We start from the raw sequence: 27,308 nt of genomic DNA, 5'->3' as shown, positions 1-27,308 counted from the left end.
CCGTCGGCCAGGCAGTGCCGGCTGGCGACCCCAAGGGGGAGGGCCTTCTCTGTGGGAGCTCCCACCCTCTGGAACGAACTGCCCCCAGAGATCAGGGTGATCCCTGATCTCCCTTCCTTCCGCCGCGCCCTCAAGATGTGGTTGTTCCAGCAAGCGGGACTGGCCTAGGGGATTTTATAGGGGTTTTAATTACTTTTAATTGGACATATTCAAATATTTCGTTTTAATTAAATTTTTAATTAGGCATAATATGTATATATGTTAGTATTTTATCTAATTTGTCAGCCGCCCTGAGTCCGAAAGGAGAAGGGCGGGATATAAATGCAATTAATAATAATAATAATAATAAATAATATTAGGGTTATTTAAGTTAACCTTAATATTAAACTACTCCATTAAATACTAAACTCCTCCATTACGAATAGAATAGAGCTGGAAGGGAACTTGGAGGTCTTCTAGTCCAACCCCCCCGCTCAAGTAGGAGAACCTACACCATCTCAGACAAGTGACTGTCCAGTCTCTTCTTAAAAACCTCCAGTGATAGAGCGCCCACGATTTCTGAAGGCAAGCTGTTCCACTGGTTAATTGTCCTCACTGTTAGGAAGTTTCTCCATAATTCCAGGTTGCTTCTCTCTTTGATCAGTTTCTAACTATTGTTTCTTGTCCTGCCCTCTGGTGCTTTGGAGAATAATTTGACCCCCTCTTCTTTGTGGCAGCCCCTCAAATACTGGAATACTATCATGTCACCCCTATTTCTTCTTTTCTTTAGACAAGCCAAACCCAAGTCCTGCAGCCATTCTTCATATGTTTTAGTCTCCAAGCCTCCAAGTTGTTCTTCTCTTAACTTTTTCCAAGGTCTCAACATCTTTTTTGTAGTATGGTGACCAAAATTGGTTGCAGTATTCCAGGTGTGGTCTCATTAGGGTTTTATAAAGCGGTATTAATATTTCGTGTGATCTTGATTCTATGCCTGTTTGTACAACCCAGAATTGTATTAGCTTTTTTGGCTGCTGCTGCACATTGCTGGCTCATAGTCAAGTGATCGTCCACTAGGACTCCAAGGTCCCTCTCACAGTTACTGTTTTTGAGCCAGGTCTCATCTAATCTGTGCTTATATCTTTGATTAAATACTACACTACTACATTATCTTTGAAGACAGATTTTTTAATATCATGCTTATAGCTTAATTCTATCAGAATACAGTATCAACTAAATTGACTGCAATGTATGGAACGGAAATTATTTGTTTTTTGCCTTGCTTTGTCTTTGTATGTGTTTAGAATTTAGTCCATGCTTAACAACCAAATGCATACAGTTTTCAACAGTGGGTGACACTGAAGTGAGGCAGCTCAGTTCTTGTGCACTGTGGTGATCATGAAATTAATCCAAATAATTCAGAGTCTGACATATACCAAAGATTTGGGTTGTTATTTTTTTTTACCTTGGGACAGCTGGGACATGATCTGGGTATGGAGGACGTTACTGTCAGCCCACTACCATGGCCAAATCACTGGCTGATGCCTTTCAACTTACCGGTGCCACCTATTCCCAGAGGGAGAAAGGACCTATTAATCCAATCTGCTCAAAACAGCTTGGGTTCCAGAGGAAGTAGAAGCTTTAATGGATGGTTAGGCTGCAGCTCTACTTGTTGCCAAAAATTGGCCCACTGATGAGTTCAGGGGTCCTTGGTACCCTCTGAGCTTGGTTGTTTTCGTTTCATTACCCAAACTAGGTAACATCATCAGTACTAATGCTAGGACTAGCACTGATCATGTTACCTAGTTTGGGTAATGAAACATCTGCAAAAAAACAACCAAGCTCAGAGAGCACCAAGGAACCATCATTTCAACCCTGAGCTACAAATATTCTCCTTCATTGGTACAAATGATGAGAACACAGATCAGATTGGTCCTATGTGGCCTCTAGCTGTAAGTCAATCTCAGGCACTCCCTGGTTTTCTGAAGAATTCCAAGAAATGAAATACAGCAAAAGATGCCTATAGTACAGTGATGGCAAACCTTTTAGAGACCCAGTGCCCAAACTGCAACCCAAAACCCACTTATTTATCACTGGGTGCCGGGTGGGCATGACCACCGTGGTCATGGCAGACTGGGTGGGCGGGGCCAGGGCGGCAGGGGCCATTCCCTTGCCATCTCCGGGGCACGGCACGTGTGCCCACAGAGAGGGCTCTGAGTGCCACCTCTGGCACCCATGCCATAGGTTCGCCACCACTGCTATAGTATAACTTGAGGAAGACAAGAGTGAACCCAAACAATCACAAGTACTGTAAGAGCTCAAACTAAAAATTGCACTGGGGTGAAAAGAACAGTAACACTTAAGTTGTTTTTTTATTCCTATTGCAGATAATTGTCTGGCAGCCCTGTTTAAAATGACTCATTTTAAAAGATTTAATATAGCTATATTGAGAGAATATGGCATCACTTGCTCCCTCAAAATAATATTAATCACCCTAGCTATTGACTCTATTTCTAGCTTCCTGAAAGAGCCAGGTGGGGCCAGGATCCATCTTATATGGGAAGAAACTCATGCTGCAAAGACCATGTCCACCTCAGAACCTAACCAAAATAATAAAACCCACAGATTACTATCCTTTTCTACTACTACATGTAGAGACAAATGACACAAAAATGGACCTGAAAACAATATCAAGTGATTTCGAACAGCTAGGCAAGAAGGTCAAGGAGTTAGGTGCACAAGTAGTTTTTCATCTGTACTGCCAATGAAAGGTCAACGTCCGGTAAGAGAACAAAGGATTTTAGAAGTGAACCACTGGCTAAAGGGTTAGTGTCGTCAAAAGAACTTTGGATTCCTGGACCATGGTCTGCACTACGTCCATGATGGCAAGCGATCGGCTGCACTCACAAAAACTGGGAAGAATGTTTTCAAAAACGCCTGGCTCAACTTATCAGGAGGGCTTTAAACTAAAACTGAGGGGGGAGGGTGACCAATCTTTAGGATCTCCAGGACTAATTACAAGCAAAAACCCCTAGAAAATAAATCAAATAATGAGGCAAGGAGGGATGGGAAGGAAGACAAACTCAAATACCAAATAGGAGACATGGAAAGCATACCCAGAGTCAGACATAAAGATCTCAAATGCCTATATATAAATGCTCAAAGTTTGGGGAACAAACAAGGTAAACTTGAATTATTAATACATGAAGGTAGATATGATATAATATGAATTAATGAAACTTGGTGGGATGAAACCCATGAATGGAACATACTGATAGAAGGATACAAACTGTTAAAAAAACAGACCCCATAAAAGAGGAGGTGGAGCTGCACTATATGTAAAAGACCACTATATTGTTACAGAAATGCATGAGACCAAAGACAAAAAACCGCTAGAATGCTTATGGTCAATATAAAAGAAAAAAAGAATGACATTGCCATAGGTGTATACTACAGGCCACCCAATCAAGCAGAAAAAATAATGTACTTTTTGCTAACCGATTAACAAATATATGTAGGAAACACACTACAATAGTAATGGGGGACTTCAACTACCCTGACATCAACTGGAAGACTAAGTCTGCACCAAGTAAGAAATCGAATAGATTCTTGACCAACCTAGGTGACAACTTTGTTGTCTAAAAGGTAGAGGAGGGAAATAGAGAGATAGCTATACTGGACTTAATTCTCACGAACAGAGAAGTGATAGAGGGAGTTGAAACTGCAGGAACCTTGGGTGAGAGTGACCATGTCAGGCTGGAATTCAATATAATGCAAACACAAGCAATAGAACATAATGATACCAGAGTCTTAGATTTTAAAAGAGCTAATTTTAACTAACTTCGAGAGAGCTTGGGAAACTCTGAAAAATATGATCATAAAAGCCCAATCCAGCACAATACCAATGTAAAAGAAAAACAAGAAATCTAAGAAGAAACTAGCATGGCTGCACAAAGATCTCTTTGATAAACTGAAAGATAAAAAGGACAAGTACAAAAAATGAAAAGAGGGACACATAACTAAGGCAGAATATCAGCAGATAGCCAGAATCTGCAAAGAAAAAGTCAGGAAAGCAAGGGCTCAGAATGAACAAAGACTTGCAACAAAAGTCAAAGATAATAAACAAATTTCTTTCAACATATAAATAACAAGAAAAAAGTCAAGAAAGAAAAGTTAAACAAAAAATAATAAGAGAACACCTGTCTGATCTTGATGAACATAAATCACCGGGACCTGATGGATTACATGTCAGAGTTCTGAAGGAGCTGGCAGATGTCATCTCAGAACCATTGTACCACATCTTTCAAAAATCCTAGAACACCAGGGAACTACCAGCAGGTTGGAAAAGAGCTGATGTGGTTCCCATCTTCAAAAAAGGGGAAAAAAACAGACTCGGGAAACTACAGTCCTATCAGCCTAATATCAATGCTTGGAAAGATACTGGAAAACATAATAAAAAAACAGATCTGCAAACATTTAGAAACAAATAAAGTAATAACCAGAAGCCAGCACGGGTTTGTTAAAAACAGATCATGCCAAACCAATCTTATTTCATTCTTTGACAAAGTGACTAAATTAGTAGACCAACGAAATGCTATGGACATAGTATACTTAGGCTTCAGCAAGGCATTCGACAAAGTAGACCACAACCTATTTCTTGGAAAGCTAGAAAAAGTGAGATAGATAACATCACTATCAGATGGATTTTTAACTGGCTGACAAACTGTACTCAACGAGTAGTCCTTAATGATACTACATCTACATGGAGGGAAGTAAGCAGTGGGGTACCACAAGGTTCTGTTTTAGACCCAGGACTCTTCAATATCTTCATAAACGACTTAGATGAGGGAATAGAAGAGGAACTTATCAAATTTGCAGATGATATAGATAATCCCCGAGTTATGAGCGTTCACCTAATGCTCATTCAAAGATACATGATGAGCGCCCCCTAGTGCTTATAAGCAAGTCCCAAAGTTACAAATATTGTAGCACCACGGCAGTCATTCGCCCTTACAAGCAACCACAGTGGCATTGCAACATTCACCCTGGTTTTTTCCTCTCTCCCCACCCCTGCCCAGGTCTCCCTAGGCAGCAGGCCTTCAATATTCACCCTGTGAAGATCGAGATCCTTCACTTTCTTGGCTGCTCCAGGCCTTCGGTGCGTTTGCAGAGAATAGAGCCCTTAAGTAACACAAGATCACACAAGATCAGTGGGTTGAGATCTCATGCTACTGATCTCGCGTGATCTCACAGTATTTTAGGCCTCTGTTCTCTGCAACAGAGAATGGAACCGAAGCCGGGGATGCTTCCACGTGCCTCCAGAGGCCAGATCAAGGCTCTGGAGGCCTTTTCTAGGCTGCTGCCACCCAGATCTGAGGCCAGGGGGATGCTTCTGCAGCCCTCCGGACGCCTATATCTGGGCGGCGGCAGCCTGGAAAAGATCTCCAGAGCCCGGATTGGACTGCAGTGGGGGCACAGAAGTGTCCCCTGGCCTCAAATCTGGTCAGCAACGGCCTGGAAAAGGCCTCAGGAGCCCGGATCAGGCCACGAGAACACCGTGGGAGTGTCCCCTGGCCTCAGATCCAGGCGGCAGCAGGAACCGCAGCAGAGAGAAGATGGATCTTTTCCAGGTGAGTCCAGCATGACATGAAGGGAGAGGGAAGCATGAGGTATCTTAGTGGGTTGGGGAGGCCTTGGGGGCGTTCCATCACTAGGTCCTCCATGGCCTTCCCCACCCTGAGATACCTCATGTTCACTTAATGAGCTGCATACATCTTAACGAGCAAGAGAGTGATCTCATTCGAGGTACGAGATTCACTCTACGACTTTTCAAGTTACGAGTGGAATGGGCAGGCTCCATTACATTCATAACTCGAGAACTACTTGTACTAAGCTGGCAGGAATAGCCAACACCCTAGATCAGGGTTAGGCAACCTTGGCTCTTTTATGACTTGTGGACTTCAACTCCCAGAATTCCTGAGCCAGCATGGCTGGCTCAGGAATTCTGGGAGTTGAAGTCCACGACTCATAAAAGAGCCAAGGTTGCCTACCTCAGCCCTAGATGATAGGCTCAAGATTCATCTGGATCTTGACAGACTTGAACCCTGGGCCCTTATCTAACAAAATGAAATTTAATGTAGAGAAAAATAAAGTCCTATACTTAGGCAAGAAAAACCAAATGTACACATACAGATTGGGTGAAACCAGGCTTAATAGCAGTAACTGTGAGAGGGATCTTGGAGTCTTAGTGGACAATCAATTAAATATGAGCCAACAATGTGAGGCAGCTGGCAAAAAAGCCAATGCAATCCCCAAGTTGCATTAACAGAGGGATTCAATCAAGATCACGAGGTATTAATGGCACTCTATAAAGCCTTAGTAAGACCACACCTAGACCATACTGCAACCAGTTTTGGTCTCCACACTATCAAAAAGATGTTGAGACGCTAGAAAAAGTGCACAGAAGAGCAAAAAAAAATGATTAGGGGATTGGAGGCTAAAACATATGAAGAATGATTACAGGAACGGCATGGTTAGTCTAGTGAAGAGAAGGACCAGGGGAGGCATGATAGCAGCATTCCAGTATTTGAGGGGCTGTCACATAGAGGAGGGGGTCAACCTATTTTCCAAAGCACCTGAAGGCCAGACAAGGAAAAACGGAAGGAAACTGATCAAGGAGAGATTCAACCTAGAAATAAGGAGAAATTTTCTGACAGTGAGAACAATCAACCAATGGAACAGTTTGCCTTCAGATGTTGTGGGAGTTTCATCACTGGAAGCTTTCAAGAAGAGACTGAACACCATCTGTCAGAAATGGTGTAGGTTCTCCTGCTTGGGTGGGGGGTTGGACTAGATGACCTACCAGGTCCCTTCCAACTATTCTATTTCTCTATATTCTATTTTCTATTCTATTCATCAGAGCCAATAAGCTCATAAGCATCTCAGATCATTTCATAAAGTGTCACCCCAGTTACTTCCTTTGGCTCTGCGTTAAGATTTGAACAGGTACAAGTGATGGAATCAGTGCATTAGTTTCAGGATGATTCAAGTGCATTACATTTATTGTAAATTTTCTAAATAAACAAACAAATAAATAAAGCACTTTATTTCTATTATTGTATTAGATTAGACCAGTGACTTTCTGCTTCTAAGAAAGTGAGACGAGACCAGCCTAAACTCAGCCTTCCAGCAAAACAAATAAAAGACCCAGCAAGAGGGGAGAGGGGGAGAGAGAGAGAGAGAGAGAACCAACTTGGCACTGCACAAGCGCCCAGCAGTCTTGGAAGAGGTGCTTAAGGAGACACAGTGCTTAAGGGGAAATGTAGCTTCTCCCCTCCCCCTCCCCCATTCCAAGCCAGAGCTGCACGAAGAAAGGAGGAACACACACACACACACACACACACATACCCCAAATTAAACTTCAAAAAGCAGGCAGGATGTTGCCAAAACACGAGGCACCTGGAGCATCAAAATAAAAGCAAAAAACTCCAGTTGAAGTGCAATAGAGCCCAGCGGTCTTAGAAAATTCCAGACGAGAGAGAGAGAGAATCCCTTGGAGACACAGTGCTTAAGGTGAAAGGTAGCTTCTCCCTGCCCTTATTTGCACCCTGAGAAAGACGCCCTCACACACACATACCTTTGGGGGAGCCCCTGGTTGCAAGCTGGGTTGGCACGCATTTGTCTTACAAACTTGGAGAGTTGCACGAAGGGAGCACGAGCCCAGCTGAGGTGCCGGGAGGGGTAGAGGAGGAAAGTGAGGAAGAGAAGGAGGAAGAAGCAGCAGGAGGAGGAAGAGGGAGCAGGACCAGGAAGAGGAGGAGGAGGCAGAAGGAGAGATAGCAGAAGAAGCAGAAGGGAGAGAAGGAAACCAGTTGCAAGTGCGGCCATCAGAGGACCTTGCACTGAGCAAGATGGCTTCTGCCCTGCCACTCTCCCGCCCCTGCCCAGACCCCTGCAGACTTGCCATATTCCTGGAGATGGAAGACACACTTTCAGTGCACCTCCAGCTGCTCGGCCCAGTTCCTAAATGCCCGCAGCCCAGTAAGGATCCACGGACTGGGGGTTGGGGACCTCTGTCTTAGGGGCAGTCTCACCTATTGCACTTAAAAGTTGCATATTTCAGAGATCAATGAGTAATATAACTATTACTCATACATATAGGCATGCGTAGATCTATCTGGGAAAAAGCCCACAACTATTGAAAACTAAGCAGATCCATTCAATACCTCAGGTGCACAATCTTATCATATAAGAGGTAACAACTAACTGAAGGCTGATCAGAAAGTATCTATGACCAATAAGATGTTCCCCTTTCAAATCACATGACATCTGCTCCAATTAGACCCACTGTGTCCTCCATATAGGTTGAATCCAATACTATTGTGTAAAGTTCTGGTTATCTTTGAAGCTATGAATTCTGGAACCATTTCAAATTATATCCCTAGGCTTGGAGACTGAAGTCCACCACATCACGAAATCTAACAGCATCTTTACAATGAGATCAGGAAGTTAAGGTAAAGCTATTACTCTGGTGAATATATCATTCTACTTATCCCTGGAGACAGATCTCAAGAATAGTCACCCATATTCAGTTATCTGCAGAGCACAGTACATGGTAACAGCTAAAATCTCTCAAGAGATCACTGCCAACCACCCTTATTTTCCTTCTTTTCCTTTTTATCTTTTCCCTTCCTTTTATTTTTGCTTATTACTCCTTATAATAGTTAATTGGAAAAAAGAATGGGTATGTACGGTATGACATTTTCAGACTTTTTATATGATTTATAACAATCTCAAAGTTCATATCATATAAAATGTTGAATATACAAAATGCAGATAATTTTATGCTTTGTTTCTGACTTTGAACTACTGTGATCAAACAGTGAGTCTAAATCCAAGTGCCAATCTTTTAAGTAGGCAATGTGGTCCACAGACTAGATTAAGTTGGACATCTTCAATTAAATTTTATCCAGGTATGTATGTTTTACACCAACAATAGAAGCTGCAAAAAGCATTTCCCTTACCATCCCCTTATATTTTGGCACAGATTTTGCATATATGATCAGAAAATCAGACTCAACTGTTTTGTTCTTTTTGCAGTAAGCATATACAAGTTCTGAGAAATAATAATTTGGCCTGTAATTGCCACATGGGAAGGCTTTCTTAGTGAGCTAAGCTGAATCAGAAAAAGACCATGCAGAGAACAAGAGGAGTGGGATCTTTTTACTATTTGGGGGGCACGTGTACTATAGCTTTAACTTTTGCTCTCCTTTCCAATTACTAGTTGAGTGGGAAGAAAAAGGATCAGTCTGAATGGTGAGAGGAAGAATTAGCCTTTCTCACTGAGGAAGAGAATATACAGTACCATACTACATCCTTCCTTAATCTAGCAAACTCCAGACTTAGAGGACTCCACGAATGCATAACTTTGTTTTATGTGACAAAATGGCTTGTAACTAATATTTTTTGTCAATAGAACTGAAAGTATTTGTGAACATTTCTCTTCTGATCTGCTATTCCTTAATCTGTTTCAAATATGAGTATTCAGTTTATATCCAAATTGCCATGGCAAAGGGGGAGAAGAGCAAGTCCCACTGTAGTTTGATAATTAACTGAAAGTAATATTACATAATTTCAAAATGAAAGAATCGTGGCAAAATAAAAATAGTAAGAGGAAGAAAAAACAGGGATGCATCATTTTCATTAAAGGAATACAATGTAATACACATAAAGCAATTTTGATAAAAGAAAGTATAACATATAAAAATGTTTCCCTGATTTTGGGCAATTTATAAAATAACATACCCGTGGATTCCCCATGTTTAATTTCTTCAGCAGTCCGGTCTATGAGGACATACAGTGACCACACCACACAAGTGATAGCAATGATATGGAAAGTTACAGAGCACATGATCTTTCTTTGCTCGCTGCCTGTCATCTGCAGCTTCTCCCACTAAGAAGAAATCCAGAAAACAGAAGTATTCAATTCTATTCTCAGAGAACAAGTGATACTTGCTGTCTAGTCAGAAACCTTTATTTTATTGAATTTGATCCTGATGGCAGATGATCAAGCAAGCTAATGCAGCTTATATATGGATATGAGACACTGTTCTGTATTATATTAAACTCTTCATCAACCAATGGCATCTGAGGGCACTTGTGCCCTCTTAATCTCTCTGCAGATTTAAAACACGCTGATCCTGCTGTCTTTTAAATGTGCTTTGAAGAGCTGGCTCTTTCCTCAGATTGTAGGCTAAGATGGGATGGCAGTTCCCTATGCAAGGTTGTTATAGTTGATGTTTTGTTCTATTGGGATGATCCTTTCTTTTCTTTTGGCGCTTGTTTTACAGCTTTGTTTTCAATTTAGTTTATTACCCAAAGTCACCAATGATTTGTGCCAACTTTAGAAATGCAAATTAGAAATAAATAACTTAATATAGCAATGCAGAATTTAGTTAATTTGCATACATTTATTAATACAGAATTGCTTAAAGCTATCATGAAAAGCAGCTATCTACTAACTATAGTTAATATTCACTGTGATAAGATTACTTCTTATCAAATTGTTCCTTCATAAAATTAGAGGGAAAATTGAATATGATGCCACAAGATTCATTCTTGGGCTTTATACTCTTCAATACTTATTAACTTGGAAAGACGCTTATAAAGGTTGCAGAAGACATAACATTTGGTAGGTAAACTAGCTTATATTCTTGAAGATAAAATTCAAAACAATCTTGAGCACTAGAGAAATTAGAAACAAAATGATTTTAACAAAAAGAAATTCAAAAATTATGCACAGGAAAGAAAAAGGAATTTGTGGAGACTATTCTGTTTGATAATAGTGCTGAAGTGAGTGTAAGTCACCAGTAAAGTGTAGCCACCTTCATGTCTTTAAATGGAAGGCCATGGTATAAACTTAATAACAAGATAAATACAAAGTTATGCTATTATAAACAGAAGTACGGTTTTCAGATGATAGGAAATAAGTCCATAGTATTCTATACTGGTCAGTTGGCAATGCAAGTATTGTACCAAATTCTGGGCACTCTACTTTAAAAAGAATTCATATAAACTGGAACAACTCAAAGATAATGAAAATGATCAGGGGGAATCAAAATCTTATGATGAAATGTTAAACTGAAAACATTTAGCCTTGGAAAAAGAAATTGGGAAAAATAACTTCATTCATATGAAGAGAAATGATGACATGCAGAAACAATTTAGAAATTATCTTTTTTCATTCCTGCCTCAGGACATGAAATAGAAGATTTTCATTGCAAGAAGACTCTGACCCTGAAAAAAATATCTTAGCTATAATAACAGTCTAACAACTGTTAGCAACTACTATAAAAAATAGTGGGTGCTCTGTTTAAGCAAGGGCTAGAAGATTATCTCTCACAAATTATCTACATTAGGCTGGACCTGATGCCAAAATAGCTCTTTTCAATTTACCAATTGCTGCATCAGTGATGTGGCCAGTCATAAAATAGCTACCGTATTTATTGGAGGCAGTAGATATAACTGCTCTCAGAACTGTTTATTTTCCCCACAGTTGTTGCCACCCCAACTTGCTTCTTTCTTCTGGGCAGATGGTCATCTTTCCAATGAACAGAGATAATTATTATCTCTTATTTATGTTTTTTAAAAGAATATCCTTGGGACTCCAAATATGTTCTACTTTGCTTCACAATACACTGGTTTATTTATTTTTTAATGTGAAGATTCACAACAGCGCCTACTTCTATTGTAATCTAAAGTTTAAATGTATAAATAGCAGTAATCTGTGCTAAAGAGGACATTCATAATTATGTTTGACTCTACAGTATCATTCCAGGACCTACTTTTCTTAAAGGTTTCAATTTGGTCTCCATGATGAATTCATATTTGCAGAGTTCACAGCAACGGGTGTCTGAGCTCTTGATCCACTGCTGCAGACAAGCTTGATGGACAAAATTAAGGCTTCCTGTGCAATGACAGGGAGTAATTAATGGGCTCTCATCATCTCCTTCACAATGGCATATCCTATGACAAGAACATAGCAATTTATTAGGGAAAAGAAAGGACAACTATGGTCCAAACCAGAAAAATGTCTTGTTGAAGAAAGGCACAATATCAAAGAAGAATAAATGATCTGAGATCATGTGATCAGAGTCTGAAATAACTAAAATAATTGGTTATTTTAAATCATTATAATCTACAATAACCTGAAAATTGAATTTTCACATTTTAAAATGTTGATGGAAGGGAAATGTGTTTAAAATGTTTTCCTTGGAATCTCTAGGATAGCCATTTATAAACTTCCTGCCACAAAAGTAACAAGCAAGCAACAATCTCAGCTTGCTTAAGACTTTTCGCACAAATCTCTGGCACAGGTTTAGTGTAGCCATGATTCTATACTAAACCACAAATCCCCAGGACCAGAAATTTCAGAAAAAGTTAAATGGATAGTCAGGATTGTGGGATAGCACTTCTCACTATTGTATCAAATGTCCTGAATTACAACAAATTGTCCTGAATTAGCAACATTTTGGAAAATTCAGTGAGATGCATGGGTGGCCTTTGATAGAAGATTGTGGGTACAGGGGAAGTCCTTTTCTGTGGAAACTTTTATATCAGTACCGCTCTCTTTCTCTAGAACCTCAGAATTCTGGGAGATGATGGCATCTGCAGACAAGCAGGGTACCTGTCCTGGTTGAGGATTAACCTGAAACAGGAGAGGCTAGTTTTGGAAAAGAAAGAGATGTGCATAAAGGTGAAAAGACAATTAGGCACTGGAGAGTGCTTGGAACCAGGGAAGTTGAGTTCTGTTTCAGGGGCAAGCAACCCAGTTGTTCCAAGATGTGAAGCACTACATATTTCTCAGAGATAAGTAGTGTTTAAAAAGCTTGCAGGAAGAAAGAAAACACAACTCCCTTCCTCACTCTTAATACCCTTATTTCCTATACATAAAGTAAATGGAAAATATGTAGGAAACACATGATTAGCATGACAGGAAAAAATCCAAAATATTTGTATATTCAAAAAAAAGTCGACACGTTCAGAAGAAAATAAAGCTCAGTGTGAACTGAAGTGAATGAATGAGAAAATGAAGAGAGCAGAGCAAGTTACCATAGACTGAGAGGGGGCAGAGAAAATGATTTGGCATAAACCAACCTGCAGACATCTCCAGATACAGACACAGGGGAAAGTGGAGGGAAATTTTCTGACAGTTGGGAAGGGCAGTCTAGATCACTATCCTTTTCAGCTGAGCAGAGTGGTGCCCGCAGTGCTGTAATTTTCAGCCTCACAGAATTGTCCTCAAAGACATCATCATCTCCCATGTCATCTGAACAAAAACCTGTGCTCTCTGCCATACCACTGGATGATTTCTCTGGCCGGAGACAGGTTGACTTGTTATCCAGTTCATGACCGCTTGACCTGGAACTATGAGAGAAGGAGAAAAGGTACTGCAACAAATCTTTACTCTGGGAGATTTCATTGCCATACTTATCCTCCAGGAGAGGAATACGTACAGCACCATGAGTATCAGTAGCCAGAGAAGTGCTTGAGTAATTGGTCGAGAGTGACCAAAAATATGAAAGTCTGGAATTGCTAACAGTGAAGGGCCTGAAGCTGAATGGTTTCTTCTCCTTAGGACATACGTTAAGTCTTAAACACTGCTCTTGCATTTGGGTAAGTCTGCCTTCTGAACATGTTCGTTCCGCGTAGCTAAATCTGTCAATTGTACTCTGAGCCTTCTGATCCATATCACTGAGAGACTTGGAGAATTTCAGAGCATGGCTGGATTTTTCATTCTTAGACTTGAGAGCATAGACAAGTTCATGCCCATGGGAGTTGGCCTTGGAAATCTGCACCGTATTCTGACAGGTTACTGTCACAGTGGCCCCTGGAGTCAGAGCATTCTGGCAGACAAGATTTTTCAAGATAACAGCAGATTGCACTGGACTGGGATGACAACATTCAGAACACACTGCACTGGAACTGCATGCAGAACAATGGAATAAAAGCACAAAAAATTAAAAAGAGTACATACAATTGGTTGAAGAAATGACATTTTCAGCCAGTATGAGGAAGGCAAATAACAAACATAAAAAAATCCATGTGCCACAATGCATTACATGTCAATATCATTTAAACATGTGCATGTGCATATAGCATAGCTAAACAGGGTTTGTTGACCTATGTCAGTGATAGCGAACCTTTTAGAGACCGAGTGCCCAAACTGCAACCCAAAACCCACTTATGCATCGTTGGGTGCCGGGTGGGTGTGGCCCATTGGGTGGGCATGGCTGTGATGGTAACGGCAGACTGGGTGGGACTAAAAAGTTTAATCAATCAATTCCAACTTTGCAAGATCTTTTTTTTTCCCCGCAAGAAGTTAAAATTGACTGATTGATTGAACCTTTTTTTTTTTGTACACAGCGGCAAAGGCCTAAAGCAAAAAGGTTTTATAAAACCCAGCTGAAGGCCTAGGACTGGGGTGACGGCACGCGTGCCCACAGAGATGGCTCTGAGTGCCGCCTCTGGCACCCGAGCCATAGGTTTGCCACCACTGACCTGTGTGCTCTTTTCTAGCTACTATGGGCTCTTGAAAAAAAAAAAGACAGCTTATGAGAACCAGTTCTCACCACCATAGAATATGCTCCCCACACCCATGCCCCATTCCACCTCCATATTGGGAATTGGCACAATATCATTAAAGTAATGTATGTGTAGTCATCTGGTTTATTTTTATTTCTTGTAATATCAAGTATTTCCTGACCAAAGAGGTCTATATTTGTTGATGTGCAACTTAAGTACATTTGAAACATTATGTTTCAAACTCCAAATGAGATGTTCTAATTTTTGTGAGAAATGTTCTGATGATATTCCTTTTCGTTTGAGCTCAAAACACTTCTGCTATAGTTGGAACAGCTATTTAGAATCCAAAATGTTTTGTGGTGCAGTGGTTCAAGTGCTGGACTGATGGTGGAGATCCACATTCTAGTCCACTGTGGAAGTTCCCTGATCTTAGGCCAGGCATTCTCTCTCAGCTCATCTTACAGAGCTATTGTTATGGAAAAAACTAGGTATTGCACAAAAATCTAATATTATGATTTCTAATACATTTCAATACAGCAATTTGAAAACATAGGAAAAATGGCTACTTATTGGAAGACCAACTGTTATTCGCCCTGCAAGATTTCCTGGATCATCAGCTGTAAAATAACATAACTTCTGACACCCTGACTATCATCAGTTTTAGTGCAATGACACAGTTAATATTTCACCTGCAAATGTCCTGATTGGTTGGTATAGCAGATGCCTGAGAAAAGCCACAAAGAGCAGGAAAAGAGGTTGAATTAGAACGCTACAAAAACAATAACAAAAAAATGGTTTTATCAGGGAATCTGTAGTTAGCCCTCCCAATTTCAATAAAAAACAAGCCATTGCTCAAAAACATTTAAACTGCTCAAAAACATTTAAACTGGGGATGTTTATTTTGAACAGAATTCTGCCAATCATCTATAGAGGAAACAATTACAGTTGGTGGGTTTTTCCTAGGCAGTTTTTAAGTCTTGAAATGGCCCCTCTCCTGATGTGGCTGATCTCTTTAAGCTTCCAAATAATAATTATGCACAAAATACGTCTTTGATATAAAAACTACTTTTAACCACTTAAACCAATTGGCCTGCAGATTAGTTCCTTTGGACTCAATTGAACTCTCATCCTATTTAAGAATTATATGAAATAATTAAGTAGTTATCCAGGAACCAATATGTCATTTACAGCAGATTTTTCTCTCCACTTCAATGTACTTTAATTGTATTTTTTAATTTTTAGTAATTGAGTTTTTAAAAACGATTAGCTCTTAGAACACTCATTCAAGTTAAATGCCCCTGACTATCTGCAACTTTTCTTTCTATTGTTCCTATAGGCTGTTGCTTGTCACATGTTCTTGAAGGTGCAAGTAAGGAACTCAGGTGACCTTACCACAGTAGTGGCACAGCATCACTAGAATGGTACATAGCACAACAGAAATTGCAACCAGACTAAAATGAATCAGTCACCCATATTCCTGTTTCTGAAAGGAAATTGTCAGAAGCTAATTATCACTGCTTATACCTACATATAATACCACCCCCTCCCAATCAATGTGAATGGAAATACATGAATGGTTAATACGCAATACTCAAAAACTGCTGTCTTACTGACTCAAAAATTTCATGTTATGAATTTTTACACATTCTATATTATTTTTCCATTAAATTACTATTTACTTAATTACCACTGAGGCAAAAGTGATTGCTTTACGTCTGAGTGAGCTAACTCTGGGAATAAGAACTGCCACTCCTTACAAATAACTGCTGTTTAGAATGGGAGGCAAGACCTAGCAGAGTTATGAAAACTCCAATACTGGATTTCTGGACATGTGGATTCTAAATTGACCTCAATCCAATGAAGCAACATAGTTGGTGACAAGAGCACAATACAGGTAATCCCCGAGTTAAGAGCGTTCACTTAACACTCATTCAAAGTTACGTGATGAGTGCTCCCCAGTGCTTACAAGCAAGTAGCACCATGGCAGTCATTTGCCCTTACGAGCGACCGCAGTGGCTCTGCAACATTCACCCTGGTTATTCCCTCCCTCCCCACCCCCACCCCGGGTCTCCCTAGGGACCAAGCCTTCAATACTCACCCTGCAAAGATCGAGATCCTTCGCTTTCTTGGCTGTTCCAGGCCTTCCAGGTCAGAGAATGGAGGCCTAAAGTAACACAAGATCACGCAAGATCAGTGGGGCGAGATCCCACGCTACTGATCTCACGTGATCTCACGGTACTTTAGGCCTCTGTTCTCTGCAACAGAGAACAGAACTGAAGTTGGGGGACGCTTCCACGTGCCTCCGGAGGCTGGATCGGGGCTCCAGAGGCCTTTTCCAGGCCGCTGTAGCTCGGATCTAAGGCCGGGGGAGGCTTCCACACACCCCTCCCTCAGCCCAATCTGGGCTCCAGAGGCCTTTTCCAGGCCACTGTGGCTTGGATCTAAAGCCAGGGCAGGCTTCCACACATCCCGCGTGGCCCAATACGGGCTCCGGAAGCGTTCCTTGGCCTCAAATCCAGGTGGCAGCGGCCTGGAAAAGGCCTCCGGAGCCCGGATCGGGCCACGTGGGATGCACAGAAGCGTTCCCCGGCCTCAAATCCAGGCGGCAGAGGCCTGGAAAAGGTCTCTGGAGCCCAGATCAGGCCGCAGCGGGGGATCATGGAAGCGTCACCCAGCCTCAAATCTGGGCGGCAGTGGCCTGGAAAAAGTCTCTGGAGCCCAGATCGGGCCGTGCTAAAGCTTCCCCTGGCCTCAAATCCGGGTGGCAATGACCTGGAAAAGGCTTCCGAAGCCTGGATCGGAGGGCTGCGCAGAAACGTTCCCCGGCCTCAAATCCGGGGAGCAGCAGGAACCACGGCAGAGAGGATACGGATCTTTTCCAGGTGAGTCCGGAGCAGCAGGAAGGGAGGGGGAAGCATGCAGTATTTTAGTGAGTCGGGGAGGCCTTGGGGGTCTGTTCCAGCACTAGGCCCTCCATGGCCTTCCCCACCGATACCTTATGTTCGCTTAATAAGCCACATGCGTTTTAATGAGCAAGGGACTGATCTCATACATCAAACGAGATTCACTCTACGAGTTTTCTAGTTACATGTGGAATGGGCAGGCTCCATTACACTCGAAACTCGAGGACTACCTGTAGAACCAGCACAGGAGCAGAACCAGTCAAAAATAAGGAGGTCTATGCGGACAGAAGATAAATATTTATATATGTGATATAAATATGTAAAAATGGATATTTTTCAAGAATATTCTACGAGGTAGCAAGTTAGACTTATAAAAGTTTCCTGAGTCATAGAAAAAAATGAGAAGAACCCATGTGCAACCTAACCCAGACTAGACTGCAGAGTCTCTATTTCTCTAGTTCTTGATGCTTCAGCACACATCACTTTGATACTCATGTAAAAAACTGGCTATCTATAGATTAAACAATAAGAGATAAGGCAACTGCTAAATGAATATTTCTTGTTTTCTGTTAGCAATTAATAAAATCACATGGAAGATTATTCATCATCATATACTGTTTTTGTAGTCTACAGATCTCTTTTTGTAAGTGCTAAAAATTTAATATATCTATTTTTCTATCCCAGTATTCCCAAAAGACCTCTTGCACACAAAAATAGGCTGAAAATCTGTCTTCACCTTCCATGATTTCACTATCACTCCCCATGAGATTCTTAAGAGGACAAAAAAATATATAATTCCTGGCAATAAATATACTGGTTATTACTGATCAACTATTTGCTGAGAGGTTTCAAGGTTTTTTTTTCTAGTAATAGCTTAAATATTTTCTGAACTTCCTCTTGCAATAGGCTTCTTGAGGAATATAGAAAGTATTTATTTAAAAAGTCAAAACTCTTAGAGGAAAAATACAGGCAGTTCTATATGGAAACATTTTGATTGAAAAGTTATGCTTCTCCAATTCTCTTCAGATAAAGCTGAGACTCCTAATTGGGGAAAGAAATGACCATACCTGTTCTTTCCTCTTGGCTTTCTTCTTAGAAACTCTGGAAAAAGTAACATCTTGGGCTGGAATTACAGAGATTTGGTGCAATGGTATATTCATTACACCATAAATATAAGATTGGACCTCCTATATGCGTAAAATTCCTGATATGAGGTTCATTATCTATCTTTGCCAGGCCATACACCTAAAAATAATTTGAGAATTAGAGCAGTAAAAAGCAGAAAATAATCAGAAAATGTATAGCTTGGTGTATATTAGGTTACATTAATATGTATTAATAATGAACAAATGGAATCTTTATGCTGCAATGTGGAATGTTCATATTCCAGTTTTGCCACTCTGTACCATTTCCTTTTTTCTATAGATTTTTATTCTTCTCCAGTACACCAAAGAGCATCTTATAACCAGCAAGCAGATTAGTTTTTACAGGCAGAGGCCTTAGTTGTTTGTTCCTTTGCAAAATAAGCATATCGTTATCTTATGTTGTGTATACTGATTTATACACTGGGATTGGTGGTAGCAATACTTTTCCTGACTTAAAAACAAGGTCTAACCTTGTTTAGCAAACTGACATTATATGAAACTACCTTGCTCAAGTATGAATAATCCATGTTCCATAATCCTGAACAGGAAAGTACTTGGCAAACTGAGGACATCAAAATACATTAAATATTATATATATATATATATATATATATATAGAAAGAGAAAAGGTATACAGTTATTCATATTGAATATATAACTCCAGGTAGCTAATATCAAGTTCACAGCCAACAATATAAAAACCATTTTAACAGAATCAAGATATAATTAAAAATAATCAATACAAAAAGTACAAAGTTTAAATAAAACCATTTTGGCAGTAACAGCTTTCAGATACAACTTTCTCAAAATTACCCATCATCTCCGATAATGCATACTTTGGTGGCCATCACTTTCATTGTTTCCCTTACAATTTTATATTACCCCCATATTCAATTGGCCTTTTATCAGTGACGAGACTTTAAAGTATCAGGTAAATTGTCTGAAACAATAATTAAGAAGCTACCAACTTTATTTGGATTTTTAATGGACCTATATGTATGGAATCATAGAGGTGGTTAATTAGTCCAATCCTCTGCTCTGTGCAGAATCTGCTAATCAAATCTAAGTGGGCATCTTATATTTACAATTAAATATTGCTGTCAAATTATAAGTCCAATTAAATCTCTAAAATATTTCAGAAACAATCAGAAATATCTAAGTCCCTCCTAAACTGTAACAAGAGAACCAACTGGAGCCCTGATGGCAAATGATTCCATAGACTATGAAAAAAACATGTAATCAATAGTTGATAGAGTCAGATTGCACAGGCCATTTGCAAGACATGAAAGGTTTCCTACACATATAGTAAACATCTTGAATTAGGCCTAGAAAATACCTAATACCAGGTGTAGCTATTTTAACACAGAATGATAGTAGCATCTCTTGAGATACCAGTCACCATTTATGCTGCCTGCATACTGTATTGTGAGAGAGCCAGATTTAAATCCAAACTGGAAACCTTTTTCCAAACAGCAGCAGCTATCAGACCCAAGCCCAAGAATGACACAGTAAATCCAATCCTTTATTTGCTTGCATCTAATGGACTATAGAAACTTGCCATATTGAAACTATAACCTTCTAACCTACTCGAGATTCTAGGACAGTGACGGTGAACCTTTTAGAGACTGAGTGCCCAAAATCCACCCTGCCCCCCACCCGCCACCGCTCTGCCCCCTGCTCCGCCCCTGCCCTGCCTGCCCGCAGGGCCACCCGCCTCCACAGCCCGCCGCAACAGATGCCCAGGCGGCCCTGCAGCGCCATGGCAGCCACGCCCTCTGCCTGCACCCCGCAGCATCATCTCCGCGTGATGGGGCATGAGGGCGGAGTCTTGTCCTTGCTGCCCAGCTGCCATGTCCTTGGCTGCGCTGCTCCGCATGGGCTGTGCCTGGGGGCAACTCTCCTTTGGGAGGGCTGCTGGTGAGGAGGGGGACTCAGGCGACAGTGCGCGTGCCCACAGAGAGGACTCTGAGTGCCGCCCCTGGCATGCGTGTCATAGGTTCGCCACCACTGTTCTAGGATGTGATTACCCTAAACCTCTTTGTCCCCCCCCTCCAGCTCAGGACTGCAGAGTCTCTTAATTTGGGCTTCTCTCTGATGAAATTTACTGCCTCCTCCTAGAGAAAGTTCTGTACTGCCAAAATTCATCTCCACTGCTTTTCTAGGTGCCATTCCATCACAGAACCATTTTCCCCCCAAAAAGAACATTAGATTCTACAAAACTGGATAGCTTTGGGTTCTAAATACTTCAAATAAATAAAAATAGACCTTATATATCACATCAAAGCAACTCTGCTTTGCATAGCTAAGTAACTATGCTTTTGTTTCCTACACCTGCACAGAAGCTATTTTACTGGCTATCCAAGTGAAGAACAGGCCCTATTATGAAAATAAGTCACTTGGTAGTAAGAACCTGAATTTTAAAATACTATTCTGAATATATCCCCATAATTTGCTACATAACACCAATGTATTAAATATGTTTTTGATACTGCCCTTATAAGAAGTTCTAATCTTAAGATATTAGTTTTTAGATCAATAAAAGATTTTTTGTTGCACAAAAATGTATGGATGTATCTTCCCAGTAAGCACATTTCAGAATTTTCAGTCATCACTGGAAAATGATAGCATCAAAAGGATTTCTCATTTTTGTAAGTCAATTCAATGATATAGTTTGAAATAATTTCATGTTAAGTTTTAGATTTTGAGTTAAAGGATTACCCTTTGACGGTGTTCAATCATCCATAATACTTACTAAGAATCTATATCACTATGCTTTGTTTTTGTTTGTATTTTTAACATAACCTATGAAGATTGGGATATATCTTGCTCAGAGTCATTTGCAATGGATGCAGCCTTTAAGTCTAATGAATAAGCATATATACATACATTCTCCCCCATTCTCCCTTTTCAAGTAATTTTATCCCTTTAAGACAACTTCTGTATCATTGTATTACATAGATAGAAACTATTGAGCCCAGCACCCTATTATGTACAAAATCTAAATTAAAGTATCCGCAATAGATGTCTTCTCAGCATCTATCTAAAAAGATCCAACGAAGGGAATCCCACCACCTCCCTGGTAATTGTTTGCATTGTCAAACTGATCTTATTGTTAGGGGTGTTTCAGCATTCAGTTGAACTCTTCCCTTCTGTAACTTAAAACTTTTCCCATACCCTGATATCTGAACAAATATAAAACAGATCTTGCTTTTAAAATGAAGAATGCTATCACATCCCCCTTTGTCTTCTCAATATTAAATACAGTATTCAGTTTCTTCAGCCCTATGTTCATAGACCTTAGTTTTTTTTTCCTTCGTCATTATACACTGAGCTGTTCCCAATGGAGATTGTGAATGTCTTGGCTTATGGTTCCTCCTGCCATGTGTACTATACCTATTCCATTGCCATATATAGTAAGAAGCCATTGGCAGATGCTGGAAAACTAGAAATTTGTTAGTTTTAGATTTGCCCACCATTAAGATCAGCTTGCTCTTACACTAAGATCTTTTCAGTCCCAGACTGTCCAACAGAGATATCTTTCACATAAAAATAAGCAAGCTACTCAGCCAATCTACTTTATCTCTTTTTATATATAGCATATATTATTAATCCCACCTTTTATATATAACTTGGTAGCAATGGAGCCCTTTAGGGAATTTTCAATGCAGATAAAGAACACAGTGAAATCAGGTCCCCAATTTTCTGATCTATCAAGAAATATATTTAAATTGAAGCTTTTTTTTCCAACCTGTGAGCCAAATGTCAACAAATGCAACAGCACATCCCATTTATACTCCTCAGCAATTGTTTATAGGTCATCACAAACATTTGATATATATGGGTAAGGGAGATGAAAGAAGATGGGCCTCTTCAATCTTTCACAGGTCATTTTTTCCTTTCAACATGTGTGTATTAGAAGACTGAATCTACTTCACCTCAGAAAGGAGATGGGATAATTCTCTTTACAAGCAGTAGGCATCCATAATAGATAGCCCTCAAGTTTAAAGGTTCTTAAGCTAATGTTTTGCATTTGTTTACTAATTTTATGTTCAGATAACATTTTAGAATTCTGCCATTGAAAATTATTATTTCTCATGCTAATTTAAAGAAAATCTGCTTAACAAGATCATAACATATTTTGCTTACAACACTGGGGTTGGAGTGAAAAGAAGAATGTTAGCCCTGGGACTAAAACCACTGTTAAACCTAGTAGTACTACCAGTATATCTGAGAGTGCATCACAAAAGAAATATCTGGTTTAATAACAACCACTTCAGACCCAATAACGTCCAGTGGGACATGAACCACTGATGTTAGAAATACAAAAATAACACTCAAGCTAAAATAATGATTCCCAAACATGCAAAGAATAACTCTGGAGATGCAAGGATAGGTTCCAAGAACAAAATAACGGCCCTGCTAAGATCTCTATCTTGTGCACACATATTGGATATATATTAATGCTTTGATTATTATTTAGTTAGTATACATAACATTGGATTTTGTTGGCCAGACCGAAAATCCATTTAACCTGTTTGTATTTCTCTTGGCGTTTACCATATGCCGAAAAGTTCAAAATTTAGTTATTTTTCTACTGTGATTCCAAATCTTGGAAGAAACGTTTTCCGGTTCTTCGCTGTGAAAGGAACAGAAGCTACCGCTCCCTGTGCTTTCTAATACTGATTAACTTTCCTGGAGAAGCAAACCTTCCGTTCCAGCAAGATCACTACGGAGCGGTTTAAAAGACAGACTCCAGCAACAGCGAGACTCCTTCCAAAGATCCGCCTAGATCCCGCCGACAATGCTATTTTCCGGGTACACCCAAATTCCTTCCACTACTCTTTTTAGCACCGGGGGGGGGGGGAGAGAACATCGCTACTTTCTTCGTCCACTAACGCCTTCCCGCAGCTCCTCCCAATAATTCCCTTCCCCCAGGCTTACCCTACAATTACATAAGGGCAGCTGTAAATATCATGAATCATGGCCAGGAGTTGAGCGAGAGATAAAAAACAGACGAACGCGTCCCCTCCCTCCCTCCCCCCCTCCCCAACCACCTCGTCTCCAAAGCCGAGGAGCCGCCCTCCCTAACCAGAATGCGCGGCCACCTGTGGAATCCCGGGAGCAGCTCGCAACGGAAGAGAAGGAAAGCGCCACCTCTTGGGGCGTCAACTGGGTCCTGATTTGTCCATCGGACACAGGAAATTGATCACTGTTCTACTTCCGTCGCTGTCCTAAAACCGAGAGTCGTACGAATAATCTCCCTTTATTTTGTTTATCCGAAGCGGAAATGAAAGCGGAACGCCTTTGGGACGTTGCTTGAGATTAATTTGGACAGTGGAGCTCATGCTCAAAATTGCAGGCAATGACGCCTTTCTTCAAAAACATGACAAGCTGCCCAATACAGTATTCCAGGAGTTTCTTCAGACTGAATTGCCTGGGTTGCCGAGAGTGTTTCGCATCACAATGCGGTGCTTTTTGTTGAAGGGAAGAACGGAGAGAGCGTTTGCATAAAATGGAGATTGGAGGTCATGGTGCCATCAAGCAGACTGCTGGAAACATCGTTATACAGTACGATCAAATGTTTCACAGGGCCCTATCTCTTAAGGAATTGAAGTAGAAGAGAGGAGAAATAACGGGCCGCATTTGTGGACCCAGAGAGCACATTCAATCATAGAACATATGCTGTCCAAGGTGATAAAAATCATATACCTTCAAATGCAAAATTCAGGATAGAAAGAAGAATGATTGATATTTTCCAAATTAGAGTGTTCTGAAATAGGTTGATTGAACTGCTGGTTGGTACATTAGCTACTATACCACAGGGCTCGCATAGATAATGTGCATTTCTCTGAAATAAAATACAAAACAGAAAATGTATTTCTGTTCTGAAAGTAATAAAAAAAAATCAAGCCTAAACACAGCCCCGGCAATTTGTAGATTTTGCTTCTGTGAGCTGTGGTCTCATCAGCCTTGAGGATGCAGTAGTGACCAGAAATGCCTCCCTGAGAAACCAAGGGAAGTAGAAATAAATTTGCTTTTTTACCTTATCAGTGTCTGTAGGTTATCTTAGCAGAGTGTGAATCAGTACATCTTCATTAACAGTTTGATGTGAACATTAGACAGCTCTTTCCCTAACCATGTACATAAAAACTGGTTAATACTTTGAAACCTGTTCAACCATCACATTCTTCATAAAGTTGGACAGTTTTTCCCATAAGCATAATGAATGTCAAACATACTAGAGGAACATTCTCTGCTGAGTAACTAGGTAGTTCCCCAGTATTACAGATTGAAGGATATTGTATATGTTTAATGTATGAAGATGAAATTACTAGTTCATGAAATAACATGTAATTTTATGTAAAATTATGTCTTCGACAAAAGTAAAACATTTTCAGTTTAATATTTTAAAATATGCCTACTCTGAAGTAGACTTCTCCAACCTGATGTGATCCCATGTTTTGGCTATCCTTACTGGGAATATCAGAAGTGGCAATTCCAACACAAATGGAGAATGCCCGGTTGGAAAAGGCTACTCTGCAGTATCCGTGTATATTACACTTTTCAGCTATGTGTGTCATTTTCTCATTACTAATCAACTCTGGCTATTTCCCATTTTCTCATATTCTCAACAGTTTTTCACTGCTAGTCAGCACCAATTTTAAGACCCTTCTTCAAGTATTCTTAATAAATTAATTACGAATCATGACTATAAACCAAGATAAAGTCAATTCTGTCTCTGTAAAATTTTCTGTTATAGAGCTGTGACACATCACAGCATTATTTCCTTCTAAAGAGATCAATTTAATAAGTAACTGAAAAACATCAAAGCAGATCTATCTGAAGCACATTTGTAATGAAAGGTAGTGCAATGAGAGTAGGTAACAGAAGATAATCACTGCTCTGTAGGTATTTAACTAACAGCATATTTTATTTATCCAAAAAAGACATTTTTTTCTCCTCAGATAATTATTTGTGAATTAAAGATGTTAATGAGTGCTGTTGCAAGGGCATAAATTGGTAGATAAGGCAAGAAATGAAAGAAAGTAGCTACAAAGGAGAAAAGAAAGAAAGAAACTATGGTTTTTCCCAGAAATAGAAGAGTTTGCTATGCAAAACAAATGAAGAAATCAGGATGTTCAGTCTAAGGAGACTCTCTCTCCAGATATTAAGAAATATTTTAATGCAGATAATCTCCCTTTAGAAAGAGAAGGAAACAAGCATATTTTACAAAAGGAAAATTTTCATAACAAACACTGTATTTATAGACTTTTTATTTCTTTTGAAAATAGTTTCTGGTCACTATTTTCTTATTTATTTCTCTTTACAGTAAATAAGTGTGTACTTTAGAAATATAGAAAAACATTTAAGTCTGATAAAGTGCACATCCTGGATTCTTGATCTGTCAAACAGATGTACCTTCCTTGGCAATGCCTTCATTTTCTTCCTGAAACAGAATGAAAATTAAGTTACTGTACCTAGACAGTCTCAGAATTCTTTTCTAAGAATTACAGGAAAATGATTTTTTAAAAAGTCTTAAACCTGGAAGCAGGGGAGAGAATCCAAGAGCCCGATACAGGTTGCAACTCCATTATGAGGAAGAAATGTTGAGGCTACTATAAAACTACCTCTGCTATCTTTGAGACAATCGTAATAGGCTTGGACAAGAAGAAAGCATTTTTGGAGCATCATTGAGGCCGGGTCTCTTAGAGGTCAGTCAAGGCATAATTGCATTTATCACACAAAATCATCTGGGCTCCAGGTAAAAGGGCTGGAATATTTCTTTATTCCTTTCATAAACAGAAAGGGAGGGAAAGAAGAAAAAGTTCTACAAGTTGGAGGAAAAAAGGGGACTTATTTTTAGTTACTATTAATCTCCCCAAGACATGTCTAGTCTCATTTCAATTGGGTCATTTGTATTACTTCATTATTTTACTGTGTGTGCCTAATCAGAACTATTTATATGAAATTATTTTAGTTCTGTAACTGTTGATGTTAGTTTTGATGTAAACATAAATAATTGGCTCAGCATAAATGTTAGATGCCAACTTTGGGGAATGTTGAAAGGTCCTCACAACTGCACAAATTACAAGCCCATGTACACATATGTAACTAATTTTACAATTAAAATTGTTTTTCCTTTGATAGCTTATGAAAATGTTCATATAGAATGGTAGCTAGAGAAAGGGTACATATTATAAATTTGATTAGATCCCTCTTGAATTATTCTTAAGCCCTGCTTCAAGGGGATTGAACCAGATTTAAGTTAAGATTACAGAAGTAAAGGATTCAAATATAATTTTATTTCTCAGTATTTTTATAATACATCTTCATCCCATTATCATTACACAAAATGTTGAGGATGTAAGAAGAAAAACAGACCATAGACTATCTTGATCAATTACAGTTCTTTATTCCCTCTACTGTACAAAGAAAACCACTGATGGTATAAACTCCACCATTCAGGCCTCTTAATGTGGGTAAATGAACCTTGGTGTAATAAAAAAAGAAAACATTCAAGTACCCTGTTTTGAAGCTGTTCTTGTAATTTCATCACTGCTTCTCTTTCCTTGGACAGCTGTTCTTGGGTGACCTTCAAAAGCTCTTTTAGTTTGGTGGTTGCACATCCCAAATCCTTTGTTAACTTCTTTTCGTTATCCAATGTCTCCTACAATGGATGATAAAACTAGGTTTTATTCAT

At 39.7% G+C, this 27,308-nt stretch overlaps 2 protein-coding genes across 6 annotated transcripts in view; both read right to left on the bottom strand.

The window, feature by feature from the left end:
• The window catches only part of MARCH8 (membrane associated ring-CH-type finger 8), a 24,661-nt gene extending 2,425 nt beyond the window's left edge, over window positions 1-22,236 (bottom strand). The window contains exons 1-6 of the mRNA XM_015828939.1: window positions 22,223-22,236; window positions 18,530-18,707; window positions 15,249-15,328; window positions 13,132-13,959; window positions 11,820-12,000; window positions 9,781-9,928 (exon numbers count right to left, since the gene is read on the bottom strand). Of these exons, the coding sequence (XP_015684425.1) occupies window positions 9,781-9,928; window positions 11,820-12,000; window positions 13,132-13,959; window positions 15,249-15,328; window positions 18,530-18,622 (1,330 nt within the window). The 5' untranslated portion in view covers window positions 18,623-18,707; window positions 22,223-22,236. The remainder of the gene's footprint in view (window positions 1-9,780; window positions 9,929-11,819; window positions 12,001-13,131; window positions 13,960-15,248; window positions 15,329-18,529; window positions 18,708-22,222) is intronic.
• A 2,802-nt stretch (window positions 22,237-25,038) lies between these two features.
• The window catches only part of RRBP1 (ribosome binding protein 1), a 114,073-nt gene continuing 111,803 nt past the window's right edge, over window positions 25,039-27,308 (bottom strand). For all 5 annotated transcript variants that reach the window (XM_015828919.1, XM_015828904.1, XM_015828912.1 and 2 more), the window contains exons 15-16: window positions 27,132-27,275; window positions 25,039-26,054 (exon numbers count right to left, since the gene is read on the bottom strand). In XM_015828919.1, the coding sequence (XP_015684405.1) occupies window positions 26,013-26,054; window positions 27,132-27,275 (186 nt within the window). In that variant the 3' untranslated portion in view covers window positions 25,039-26,012. The remainder of the gene's footprint in view (window positions 26,055-27,131; window positions 27,276-27,308) is intronic.

The sequence above is a fragment of the Protobothrops mucrosquamatus genome, unplaced genomic scaffold (genome assembly GCF_001527695.2).
Source record: "Protobothrops mucrosquamatus isolate PMUCROS unplaced genomic scaffold, P.Mucros_1.0 scaffold_226, whole genome shotgun sequence".
In the NCBI taxonomy this organism is placed as follows: domain Eukaryota; kingdom Metazoa; phylum Chordata; class Lepidosauria; order Squamata; family Viperidae; genus Protobothrops; species Protobothrops mucrosquamatus.
The sequence above is the reverse complement of the archived record's forward strand: the minus strand, read 5'-3'. Positions and strand labels throughout refer to the sequence as shown.